Below are 13,415 nucleotides of genomic sequence, written 5' to 3'. Positions count from 1 at the left end.
ACATGATAGTTAAACTGACAAGGTCTTACAATTTTTTTATTTATTAAAATCACGTCAAAGATTAATATATTATTTAAAATAATCACCGCTCTTCCTCCGCTGATCTTTCTCTTCAAATTTGATCATGATCATGATAAATTAATGATATATATATATATATATATATATATATATATATATATATTGATTGATATTTATGAATGTATAGATAGAGAGTCACAGCAGAAGAAATACAGAGCTTCATAACCCTACAGTCTGCAGTTTATTCCTGTCGAATTGGTTTCAACTGCAGTTTGTGAGTTTCTTCTCCTTCTTCTCTTATTCAACTGTTCTGTTTTTTTTTCTTCTTTTATTTATTTTTTTTCTTCAAAGCTTGGTCTCTTTTGTTTCGGCTGCATGTGTTCTTTTTCTTGTAATATTTAAAATAAAAGAGAGAAAAGCAACAGTAAGGAACTTTTTTTAATTTATTAATTTTTTAATGTTTCTTCTCTGAACTCATATCCAAACACGATGTGGTTAAGAGTCTAAGATTTTCTGTAATCAAATCAATTCTGCATAATCATCAGAGCCTCTGAATTTCGAAAAATAGAAGTGAACTGAGAGATAATTGGTACTCCTACTTTTTCTGTCCCTCTTTTATATTTTCATGTTTTCAAGTATTGCAGCAAAAAAATGATCTATTTGAGTCACCCAGACGCTATTGTGGAATTAATTATACAATATCGTTGCAGAATGCTGGTTTCAATTTGGTTATGTATTCTGGTGTAGTAGTTTTTGCTTAAGTGGAGCAGCTATTCATTTCAAAGCAAACTTTGGATTAGATATATGAGATGCTCTGTTCAATTTGTGATATGGAGTTTAGAGTGTTAAGGTACATACCTTTAAATTGTTTTTCGGACGGTTATCTAATGCATTGCTGCTCTAATTGAAGTTCTTACGAGTGATGGGTTTGGAGGAGAAAGTAGCAAAGACATGCAACACCAAGGACAATGCTAGCCAAACTTGGACCTTGTGTACACATGCTTTTTATGATTTAACGCATGTCTCTCCCGTGGTATTTATGGTTTTGCTGAAAGAATATTATTATTACGGTATGATTTTTTTTCCTTCCAAAGCTACTAATTGTTGTTTGAAACGAAATAATATGATGATGAATGTTAAGTGTTTGTTAAAATGGTTCGTTTAAACCTTTTTGGTAGTTTGTTTTTCTTTAAGTTAGCCTCGTGCCCAGACAGACTGGATATCAATGCTATTGTCAAGGTTTTAAATTACTTTTGTGGTGGTTGCTGGTTTTTTGCAATTTGCGTGTTGTGAAAAAATTGTAGGCAAATGCAGCTGTGGTTGCAATTGCAAATGTGGAAACCCCAAAGCAGAGTGCTACGAAACACATTTTTTTAATAGATTGGAATTTATTAAAAACTTTTAAATTAGGAGAAAATTAATTAAATATGATGTGGAACCTGTCAAATATCATTGATTTTTTGGAAATTTCAACCAATAAAAGAGAAACGAATGTGTTGTTAGCCTTTCTCAACCCCAAAAACCTTGACATTGTGTTGTAAATGGTTCACCTTTATCTATTTTCATGGTCAGCATGTTTGCCACCAACACTAATTTAACTTAAATAATAAATGCTAAATGACCATTGAATTTTGTGTAGGACTCAGTGTTGGTTTATCCTTCTTGCTATTCATTGTTGTTTCCTTTCAAATGCCATTGCATAGGTACATGTAAGGCAACTGCAAAATTCAGAGCCCTCCAAAATCAAATACATCTTGTTCTCCATAATGATCCAAAACCTGGACCAGCAACTTTTATTGTTCATTGCATGTATGTGTCTCCATTATTTGAAGATCATAGTCAAGGATTTACTCATATGATAGTATCTGCTCTTCGCCGATTCCTAAAAAGATCAACCACAATAGAAAACTCATTGGAGGTGAAAGACTTGGTAGCACATCTACTTGTAGATGTTATGAGGGGCCAGATCTATCATGATGAAAAGATAGTCATGAAGCTAGTCGAGATTTTTGATGTAAAACTAACTAATATTGAGAAAGCAATGTGCCAACTTAAGGAAAAACATGATTTAAGTTGTGGCTTAGCAAAAGAATTGGTTGAAGAGTATATTGTTACTTTGGTAAAATCCCAGTTGTACATGACAGCTGTAACTTTAATGGAGCAATTCTCTATCTACCATTATGGCCAGTCTTTTCTCCTTGATATGATACAGAGTAATCAATTCAAAGCGGCAGAGAAGTGGGCAACATTTATGGGGAAACCAATGTTATCCATACTTGTAAATGAGTTCAATGAGAGGAACATGCTAAAGAATGCATCTGAGATTATAAAGGAAAATAATCTAAAGCAGGAATTTCCAGACGTATACAAAAGGTCTAAGGAAAGGTAAATGATTTGTACTGGTTTACATGGGGATCATTTAGTGTTGTTTTGATTTGTACAGAGCATCTTGAATCCAATTTTGCAACCCCTTAAGGTTTTTTAATTTTTATTTAACAAAATAACTTGTTAGTTTGCAGCTCACTAAAAAACTTAGCAGAAAAAGGATGTTGGGATGTTGCCGAGGCAAAAATAAACAATGATATGCACCTTATGGAATATTTGGTTAGTTTTTATTTGCTCTTTGATACCGACTGCCATTCTATATGTACATACCGATTTAGATAGATATATATTTCTAGAAACTGTGTAATAGCTAATGTTTAATTTTTAAACTATGTCCTTTACAGTCTTCTATTGATTAGTTTTGTCATTGTGTATTCATGCACTTGTGATTTTCTATTCCTTTGTTATGTTGATTGTGTTGCATACAGAAGACATTTAGACAATTTGTTTCTTTTTCTGCTTTAGTTGCATGCTGTTTTTTGCAGTCCTTGTTGGACGACCTTTAGGTGCATTTTTTACCGTTAAGTTTTATATCTTCTTATTTGGATTTATTCCTCATGAAAACTTGAGCAAACATTTTATTATTGTGTAATGGGCCATATAGGCCATGTGAGTTCTAAGTTTTGCAAAAATACGTAGAAGGATCATGTATATTTCCTAAATTATATATTTGATGACCTATATTGTTTAAATATATTTTGCAAAGGTAAGATTATTTCTCAGTAGATCCGTGACCTTCTAAACCACTGCTAGCCTGTTGATATTTGAACTATGGAACCCACTAGTTAAGACAAGGGACTTTCAGATGGTGCACTCATATTTGTTTGTTACAAACTGATGGGCGGTTAAAGTAACATGACTAGGAGTCACCCAAGCATAATTTTAGCTTGATTATTAGGTATCATCTGACGCTTTGCTAGTAAAATTGGTTAGGGTGGATATACTAATTACAGGATGGCTGTGAAGTTGTCAAATTCAAAATAGGGAGGTCTCATGAGCCCATCATGTCCAATTTTGGCTGGGATTGTACAATCTGAAGTGTCTAGGATATCTTATTAATGCATCAGTTTCTCAATCGGAAATTGTGATAGTTTCATCTTTAAAATGGATACAGAAGACAGGCATAGAAACAAAACAGTAATACGCTGGTTCTGCATTGTATTGAAAAGATGTTATAAGTACTATAAGTCTTTTACTTAACCTTTTGGAAAAAATAGTATTCGTTGAGTGTTTTTGTTGGCAGTTTTAGCCTTATAGCCCCAGCATAATTTTCAAATATGTATAGTAGTATAATATTTTAAGTTTACTTTTTAAAGGTTTATTTGGCAATGGAAGCTGGTTACACAGAGAAAGTTGATGAACTATGTCATCGGTACTCCCTGGAGAGGTTTTTGGACACCAGAGGTAAGCCAAATTGATATGCGCAATGAAAATTAGTAAATGATGAAAAATATTGCATTCTAACTAATACAAAAATTCCGTAACTATTAAGAGAGTTGGTTGCTTATTCTTCTTCTGCTTCAAATAGTTCGGTTTTTAATATATTCAGTCATTTTAAAAAAAAAATCTTGTATCCCTGAAATCAGTTTTTTGTAGTCTTTGTTATCAATATCCTTACGTTGATGTTAATACCATTTTACTTCATTAACTATATTGTTATGTAAAGTGTCTATTTTCTTCTATATATTCTCAAATGATTTCAAAAAACTGTTTTATGTGCTCCAGTACCAGAAACAAGTAACCTGCAAGGGCGATATTTATGTCTTGACGAGTTATTGGTTGAAAACATCATTTGGGTTGATGAAGCGGAAATTTTGTTTGATGCAACAAGGCATATTGAGGGGTTTAACGTTGTAGGTCTTGATTGTGAATGGAAACCCAATTATGTAAAAGGTAGCAAACCAAACAAGGTAAACAATCTTCCTGCTCTGAATGCTTTTCCATCTATCTTTCTTTCTCTGTTTATTTAAATTCTTTGAAAATTAATATATCTGGGTTTTAGTCTTCAGAGCTGTGACATTTTCTAATCAGAAACCGAACACTTCATTCTCCCCTTTCCTTTTCTTTTTGAATTTCCATGTTTCAGGTTTCTATCTTGCAAATTGCTTCTGAAAAGATGGTTTTTATCTTTGATCTGATAAAGTTACACAAAGAAATACCTGACATTTTAGATGATTGCCTATCTCGCATTTTGCTGTCACCTAGAATTCTAAAACTTGGTATGAAAATTCTAAACATTAGTCTTTGAATTATTAGCAAATAGTTTTGGTGGACAAGATTGATTCTTAACTTTGAATTATTACTTTAACCTGAGTGAGAGTGTTGCTGTTGTTGGGATTTGATATGTATTATATTATTTCAATTGTAAAGGAATATTCTCAAGACATTGGTTTTGTTTTGTAAATCTCAACTAGTAACCATTCATGCCCAACGGCTTGTATTTTTCAGGCTATAATTTCCAATGCGATGTAAGGCAACTTTCTCACTCGTATGGAGAATTGAGGTGTTTCAAGAACTATGAAATGTTACTGGATATCCAGAATATTTTTAAAGAACTCCGGGGTGGTTTGGCTGGGCTTACGGAGGTAGTGTGTGTGTATGAATGTCTCTTTTCGTGTCTCCTTTAAAGTAGTTCTGATATTTGTACTGTTAGCTTGTTTTGACGAAACTAGTGTTGTTAATGGTAAATCAGAAAATATTGGGAGCTAGTTTAAACAAGACAAGACGAAACAGCAATTGGGAGCAACGACCATTAACTCCAAATCAAGTAATTGCTTCCCTTTAATCATTGTATCCATTAATGTCTCCATATTCTTAAAACTTATCTGAAGATGCATTTGTGACATTGGCTTCGAATGTTTATGTATAATTCCTAGTATGCAATTCACCTACATGCACTGAACAAAATTTTATTGTTTTCCATAGTGCATTGAATGATTCAAATTACACTGTATATATGATTTATGATTTCTAAAGAAATTTAGAAGTGTAAGATAAGAATGAACGACTGCTATACATTTGAAGTCAGTCATTCAGCTATTGCTGTTCTACATGTGCAGTTGGAATATGCTGCTCTGGATGCTGTTGTTCTTGTTCACATATTCCGTCATCTTCCTGGTCATGGACATGATAAACCTGAGTGGAAGTCTTTCATCGTATGTTATCATACCTCTTTTCTGCCCATTCTCCTTTATTGCGAACTTTATTTTTGTTCTGTTCTCGCCTTTTCTTTGTCTTTAGTAGTTTCACAATTTTGATTTACTCAGCTAAACTTTTAGAACCACGCATAAGAAAAAAACCGCATGCATAATTATCGATTTATACTGTTTGTTAACTGTCAAATAGGTATCCCGCAATGAAAACGGCAAGAAATCCAAGAAACATACACCGAAAGTTCTAGACACTGAAATCGATACCAGCAAGCCTTCGTTCTGAACTCAGATCCATTTTGTATATATGGAAAACTTTCTGTGAAAAAATAAGAAACTTTCATTATGGTCATTAATTTCATTGAATAGTATCTTTTTCTTTTGGTAAATATATCAGTATATAAACAACATTTTTACCCAAGAAGAAAGAGACATGAATAAGTACAAATATTTGATAATCTTTACACTTCTAGATCTACATCTATTTAAAGAATAGGAAAACCAAATAATAGATATAATTACAACTGATAATTGATAATGGAGTTACAATATAATCAAAACTGAAAACAAACTAATATAATCAAAATTGAAAAATTCATATAAGATATATAAGATATTTATTTATTATCTTATAGTGTCACACAAGCTAGAGCATGGATATCTTTCATGTTTATCTTGGATAAGTTGTCACGAAACATCCTAGGATGCAAAGGTTTGGTCAACATATCAGCCATTTCATGTAAATGAATAAGGTCTTCTTGAAGTTTAATTCGAACAAAATGATAATCGATTTTAACATGCTTTTGTCCTTTCATGAAATGTGAGATTCTTAGCTATGCAAATAGCATATTCGTTATTTCAATAGAAAACAAAAGATTGAAAAATGTTAGTATGCAAATCTTGACATAAATATTGCAACGACTGGAGTTTACAGACAAGCGAAGCTAGTACTATATATTTGGCTTAGAAGATCTATAACAAACGTCCAATCAATCTTCTATATTCACCAAGATCTGAAAGCAACAAACCTTCACCATCAGACACAGAACAACATGGTCTCATGGGAGAAGTAAACTACTATCAAAAAGGAGATCAAAACAATACTTTCGTTGATTGAGAACAATATCACAAGATGAACAACTTATTTCAAAACCCAAGAAATATAGAACAATACCAAGATCTTTGATACTAAAAGAGTTATGAAGATGACTCTCACGATCATTGCCAACCAAACACAATGTCATCATCAACATATATTAACAAAGCTGGGAAAGAATGACCATGTGTGCGAACAAATAAAGAATGATCAATTGTACTTTAAACATAGCAAAGTTGAATTACAGTCTGAGTCAATTTTGAGTTCCATTGTCTACTATACTGCGGCAATCCATATAAAGATTTTCTAAGTTTACAAGCTTGTGCTAGATGAGAAAGAATATATAAGACTTTTAGGAGAATTCGTGTAAATTTCTTGGTCAAGATCACCATGAAAAAAAAGTGTTTATTCACATCTAATTGATGAAGAATGCCTAAATAAACTGAATGGTAGTGATTTTAATAACTGGAGAAAAAGTCTCAAAATACTCTATACTTTCAGTTTGAGTATATTCCTTGGCAACCCTACGAGCTTTGTATCTATCAATCAATCTTATAGTTTGAGAAGTAGTAGCAGGTTTATGGTCCTTTGCATCGTGTTTCTGTTGAAGGATATAATATTTTTAAACTTTTTTTGATGATTTTTCACAATTTACTTGGGTTTGCCTAATGAAAACCAAAGTTGAGACACACGTAGTTACAAAATTTCATCACTATAATGAAAAATAGTTTAATACTCATTTTAAAATATTGAGAAGTGACAACGAATCTGTGAGTTCTTTATGACTAATTTCTTTAATAAAAGAAGGGATTGTTCATCCATCTATTTGTGTGGAAACAACACAATAAAATAATATTGTTGAACGCAAACATCAATATATTTTGATTTGTTACTCGTGCACTATTTTTCCAATTTCAATTGCCTGTTTTTTTTTATCATATGTTATCAAGCACTTTGTTCATTTAACCAATAAAACTCCTACTTTTACATAATAAATCACCATATATATCAAATTATTTATAATGTCATACCAGATTTGTCTTATATAAAACTTTTTTGTTCCGTGACATTTTCTACTAGTAGAGGTGTTCAACGTACAAAACTTAGTTCTAGAGATAGAAAATGTGATTTTCTTTATAAAGATGGAGTAAAAGGTTTCACTCTTTTTCATATGAATCGGAAGAATATTTTTGTGTTACGAAATGTTATTTTTTATGAAACCTATTTTCCTTTCTACAAGGATAAAATTTAAAAATTCATATAAGATATTTATTTATCATCTAATAGTAAATCTGATAAAGTACAACTTTCCATTTTGTACAGGCTATTTAAGGTGATGCCCAAAATAGGCTGGATGAAACTTATATTTTTAGTTTCTTATAAGAAAACTTATATGATGTAGCTGAGATGACGAAGTAGGCTAAATTCAGAGCGGTCTTCCACTCTTATTGCAGCTAGGGATGACTTCCTCCATTCATCTCATTCCTTCTTTAAAATAAACAAAATTCATATATATGAAACGCAAATGCCAGCATTTGAAGTCTCTTGAATTCTAGTGTCCTCTCTTTCTCTCTATCTAACGCTTGACATATATAAAGGGGGAGATTGAGAGGGATAGCAATAGAATTCTGAGAGCAGATAAGAGATGGCAGTGATGAAGCAGCCGCCAGTGAGGAGAGATATCCAGGCACAGGCGAAGGTAGTGAGAATCATAGATGAAAACCAAATTAGGATAGCAAGGAGAGAAAGAAAACGTAGTTCACCTCCCTTGAAACCGGAGTGGAATGGTCATGAAGCTAAGAGAAAACGCAGAGTGGCCAAATACAAGCGTTACGAAACCGAAGGCAAGGTCAAGTCCTCTCTCAAGGAGGGATTTCGCACCTTTAAGATCGCATGCATAAAAGTCGTTGCCACTTTGGTTTAACGATGCATTGCGTCACGTAGCTCTATAATACTGTATACTTGTTATAAGTAAAGGTGTCATTTAGTTCCATGATGTATGGGTTGAATCTGATACCCCTCTAAAAGTAGATTCTATGTTTTTTTTTAGTTTTAATACCTTATTTTGTCCTCAGTTTCGTTCGAAAATGTCAAATTAGTCAATCTTTTAAAAAATGCGTCAATTATGTCCTCACTTAATAAAATTTACATCAATGAAATTCCTTCCGTTAAATCCGTACAAACGGCGTTAATTAAAGAAAGAGAAAAATAATTAACGTCGTTTGTACGGATTTAACGGAAATGGATTTCATTGATGCAAATTTTATTAAGTGAGGACGTAATTGACGCATTTTTTAAAAGATAGACTAATTTGACATTTTCGAACGAAACTGAGGACAAAATAGGGTATTAAGCCTTTTTTTTACCATTTAATTGGAGCCTTTTTTAAGTTCTAGTTCCAAAACCCCCATGTGAAAGGAGTTGGGACAGAATTTTAGTGGGCTAGTTCCTAATACTAATTTACCTCAATTTTTTAAGAATAGTTGCATGGATTTCATAAAAAATGTTATAATTATATATATATATATATATATATATATATATAAATAGTTGATAGAATTTAAGTATAAATTTAAATCATACATTAAAAAAAGAAAATAAATAAATAACATATAATGAAAAAAATTCATAAACTTATTATTTATAAATTTATTATTTTAAACTTTCAAATTGAGATGGCTTATTTAGTTTTGATTCAAATCTAGATGAATTTTTTACACAACAAAATTAAATAATTATCTTATATATTTTAAAAATAAGTTTGGTTAGTTAAAAAAAATTAAATATATTTAGTCGGTCAAGGATTTTAATTTCCTATATTGCTTCTTAATTTTTCTATATAAGCAAACAATCAAATTTATTGAAACCTTTTACAAAATATATGTTAATCTGATTAAAATGTTTGTATACAGTTTTTTGACAAATTAAAAACACTTAAATCTGTAACATATTAAGAGTTAATTGTATTTCGTTTTACTCAAAATGAATATTGTTTTTTAAAAATAAGGTTTATGGGCTAACCTTGGCGTAAGACTTTTGTCAATGATACGTAAATATTTTGAGGGTTACTCCCTACACCACCCCACTTTACTTCCTGCACCACTATATATTTTTAAAATTCCAAAATTATCCTTTATATTTTAAAATATCCTACATCCCACCCCTTTTCTTCAACGGATGTCAACATCCGTTGAAGAAAAAATTCTTCCACGGACGTGCTACATCCGTTGCCTTTTTTTGTTTTTTAGTTTTTAGTTTTTCTATTTTTTTTGTTTTAAATTAATATATAAATATTATTTAATTATTTTAAAATTATTACTTAATTATTTATAAATTAATTTTATTTTATTTAATAAAATAATTATTATTAATTTTAATTTATGTATTATTATTTAAATAATAATTAAAAAATTTATTATAAATATATTAAAACGGATGTGCCACATCCGTTAACGGATGTGGCGACATCCGTTGCTTTTTTCTTTTTTTAGTTTAGTTTTTTTATTTTTTTGTTTTAAATTAATATATAAATATAATTTAATTATTTTAAAATTATTACTTAATTATTTATAAATTAATTTTATTTTATTTAATAAAATAATTATTATTACTTTTAATTTATGTATTATTATTATTTAAATAATAATTAAAAAATTTGTTATATATATATATTAAAACGGATGTGCCACATCGTTGACGGATGTGGCAACATCCGTTGCCTTTTTTAATTTTTTAGTTTTTAATTTTTTAATTTTTTATATTTTAAATTAATATATAAATATTATTTAATTTTTTAAATATTATTATTTAATTATTTATAAATTAATTTTATTTTATTTAATAAAATAATAATAATTATTTTAATTTATATATTATTATTTAAATAATAATTAAAAAATATTTTAAAAATCTATTAAACGGATGTGGCATATCCGTTAACGGATGTGGATGTGGTCACATCCGTTGAAGTTTTTTTTTTAAATAAAAATAATAAACTAAAATATAAAATATGTAAATGAATGTTACGGATGTCAAGATCCGTTGAAGGTGAAACGAATGTTGACATCCGTTTTATAGAAGGGCAAATAAGGTATAGTGAGGTGCAGGGAGTGGTTGGTGGTGGTGGTGGTGGAGGGAGCAACTCTCAAATATTTTTAATGGAATGTTTTTTGACCATGTGAATTTTCTAGCCTTAACCCATATAGGTCAAAATCAACCATGTGAGAGAAACCAAATTTACATATCATATATCATAGTTGTAAGGGACTCTTCTTCCTCTTCATGCAAATGCATTTTTGTTTTCAGATTTTGCTATACACATGTTTGCATATGTGTTTCTTCCACCTTTATTTATTTATGTATTCGGGAAACCAAATTCCTTTGCTAGGATATCATATATACATGTATATATAACTTTCATGGATTTGTTCCATTTTTCAAAATCCAATTTTTCTTCCTTTTCCATTGTTCTCATTATCAATTAAATGATATCTTGGAGTCCCAAAGTTTAGAATAGTGAAATTCATTAGAAGTAACATGTTTACTTATGATAAAATTAATTTATAATATATAAATTAATGTAAATTTCATAAAACCAATTTTATAAGTTTGAGTTAGATTTAAAATTCACGTATTTTTTTTAATATAAATAAATTAAAGCATTGGATTAAATTGAATTATCCAATTAAGCTTTAATATATATATATATATATATATATATATATATATATATATATATATATATATATATATATATATATATATATATATATTGAAGAACACTGCTTTAATTATTTTTAATATATTTTTTCATTTATCATATTATAAATATAAAATACATAAGTTTTATTCATAATTATTTCATCTAGTTGGAATGTTTTTATGCGGCGCTAACGATTTAATAACTATCTTTGTAGCTCTAGAATGTTTCAGTTTATGTTCCTATCTACTATCTGGATATACCAAGAAAGATGTACGGTCTAATGAGGCTACTACGAAATATTTACTCATGGGTGGAGCAAGCTCTTTTACTTTGGTTCATGGTTTTTCTTGGCTATATGGTTCATCCGGGGGAGAGATCAAGCTTCAAGAAATAGTGATTGGTCTTATCAATACACAAATGTATAACTCCCTAGAAATTTTCATTGCACTTTTATTCATCACTGTAGGAATTGGGTTCAAGCTTTTCCCAGCCCCTTCTCATCAATGGACTCCTGACGTATACGAAGGAGTGCGGTTCGTTCGATAAATTTCTATTGACTACTTTTATTTTTATGATTTATCTTCTTTCAAAATTTGAATAGACTTATGAGGTCATAGGGAAAGTATGTTTCTTCGTACTGATATAATGTTAGTTAAATATTTCTATTTTGATTATAAAAACTAAAGAGTAACTTGATCAATAAATTAAACACTTGAAACTAATTTAAAATCTATGATGGTATTTTAAGTTGTATACCATACATCATAAATATTTTTACATTAGTTTTTGTATTAACAAAAAGTATGCCATATTAAATAAATCATAATTAACTTTTATAATAATAAATACATTAGACTATGTTTTATAATTTAACTAATAGTAATTTTGAATTATTAAATTTTTGGTTTAATTATGTTTTAAATCCCTTTTCAATGTGGAAACTTTCAATTAATAATTTTGTATGATTTACTAAGTATCTTCGATAAATTTATATTTTTTAATTAAGTTAATTTTATGTTAATTGTGTAATATGAGTTATCATGTTACATTTCAAATTCTCATATCACATTTTATTTTATTATTTTAAAATTTTATAATTCATAATGATGAATAAGACAAATGACCATCACTTAAATCACTTAATCGTCACATCATCCGAATAACAACAAGATTTAGGGGAGACTAATTGAGGGGATTTGAGAGAATTTAAAGATAAATTTTGTTGTTGTTTATTTGAGTGAATTTGGAGGTAAATGATAGTGGATTTGGAAGTAAATTTTTTTAATCTATCACGTGAATCAAATCCTACATTAATTCTCACAAACTATGCTTTCAAATTTATTCTCACTTACCTCAAAATTCATTCAAATAAACAACAAAAAAAATTTATCTTAAGATCCTCTCAAATCCATTACTCTCGTCCAAATTCATTCAAGTGAACAATACCTTAACGATAGAAACACAATTAAAAAATAAAAATTTATTAAATATTAAATATACCACAGAAATTTATTAAAGACTCGAAGTTTTCAAATTTATCAACAACTTAAAAACATAATTAAGCTTAACTTTTTGCCATGGTAGTGCATGGAAAACATCTTAATTTACAAGTGTTTGGATTTTATATAATATCACACTGATCAGAAATAATTACTAGAACCATGTCTTTTAAGAGATATATTACAAAGTTTTAACAAATTTACCTTTCAAAGTCCTTCATAATTAAATAATGATAACAATACCACTACATTTAAAATAATTAAAATTTTAATATAGAGATAAATTTTAATCCACATTTGTAATTTTGTATTATTCAAATATTAATGATATATCTTTTATTAATCAACGTATTACCGGATGAGAACACTTTAAACAAATTGGTTGGTCAAACAATATTAAAAATTGCTAGTGGAAGCATACATACATGTGTTTTTTCTTTTTAGATGATTAGTTTAACTTAACAAAATAACTTAACTTAAATAAATAGTGATTAAAAGTTAAAATAATTATTATAATTTTAAAAAAATAAATTTAAATTAACGACTATTTAAGGGATAAAAAT

General features: G+C 29.1%; 1 protein-coding gene across 3 annotated transcripts; it reads left to right on the top strand.

Moving 5' to 3' along the window:
* Positions 1 to 182: 182 nt before the first annotated feature.
* On the top strand, positions 183 to 11,896 carry LOC124829200 (Polynucleotidyl transferase, ribonuclease H-like superfamily protein). 3 transcript variants are annotated; one of them, XM_088097524.1, is made up of 11 exons: positions 183 to 295; positions 932 to 1,091; positions 1,725 to 2,406; positions 2,541 to 2,625; positions 3,723 to 3,810; positions 4,132 to 4,316; positions 4,493 to 4,625; positions 4,855 to 4,991; positions 5,099 to 5,173; positions 5,466 to 5,561; positions 11,568 to 11,896. In XM_088097524.1, the coding sequence occupies exons 2-11, from the start codon at positions 944 to 946 to the stop codon at positions 11,571 to 11,573; spliced, it is 1,635 nt and encodes a 544-aa protein (XP_087953650.1). In that variant the 5' UTR covers positions 183 to 295; positions 932 to 943; the 3' UTR covers positions 11,574 to 11,896. The 3 variants fall into 3 exon arrangements, with proteins under 3 accessions (XP_087953650.1, XP_087953649.1, XP_087953647.1); XM_088097523.1 differs by lacking the exon at positions 11,568 to 11,896 and adding an exon at positions 7,975 to 8,699; XM_088097521.1 differs by lacking the exon at positions 11,568 to 11,896 and adding an exon at positions 5,752 to 5,911.
* Positions 11,897 to 13,415: the final 1,519 nt, after the last annotated feature.

The sequence above is a fragment of the Vigna umbellata genome, chromosome 8, assembly GCF_029865625.1.
Source record: "Vigna umbellata cultivar VRB3 chromosome 8, Vumbellata_1.0, whole genome shotgun sequence".
Taxonomy (NCBI): domain Eukaryota; kingdom Viridiplantae; phylum Streptophyta; class Magnoliopsida; order Fabales; family Fabaceae; genus Vigna; species Vigna umbellata.
Note: the sequence above shows the minus strand (reverse complement) of the source record. Positions and strands in the feature narration are given on the sequence as shown.

Bases quoted from the DNA above. Each gene is read 5' to 3' on its own strand.
- LOC124829200 (XM_088097521.1), top strand. From the start codon at position 944: ATGGGTTTGGAGGAGAAAGTAGCAAAGACATGCAACACCAAGGACAAT. The intron at 2,407-2,540 runs GTAAATGATTTG...GTTAGTTTGCAG, and splicing joins TACAAAAGGTCTAAGGAAAG to CTCACTAAAAAACTTAGCAG. The intron at 5,562-5,751 runs GTATGTTATCAT...ACTGTCAAATAG, and splicing joins CTGAGTGGAAGTCTTTCATC to GTATCCCGCAATGAAAACGG.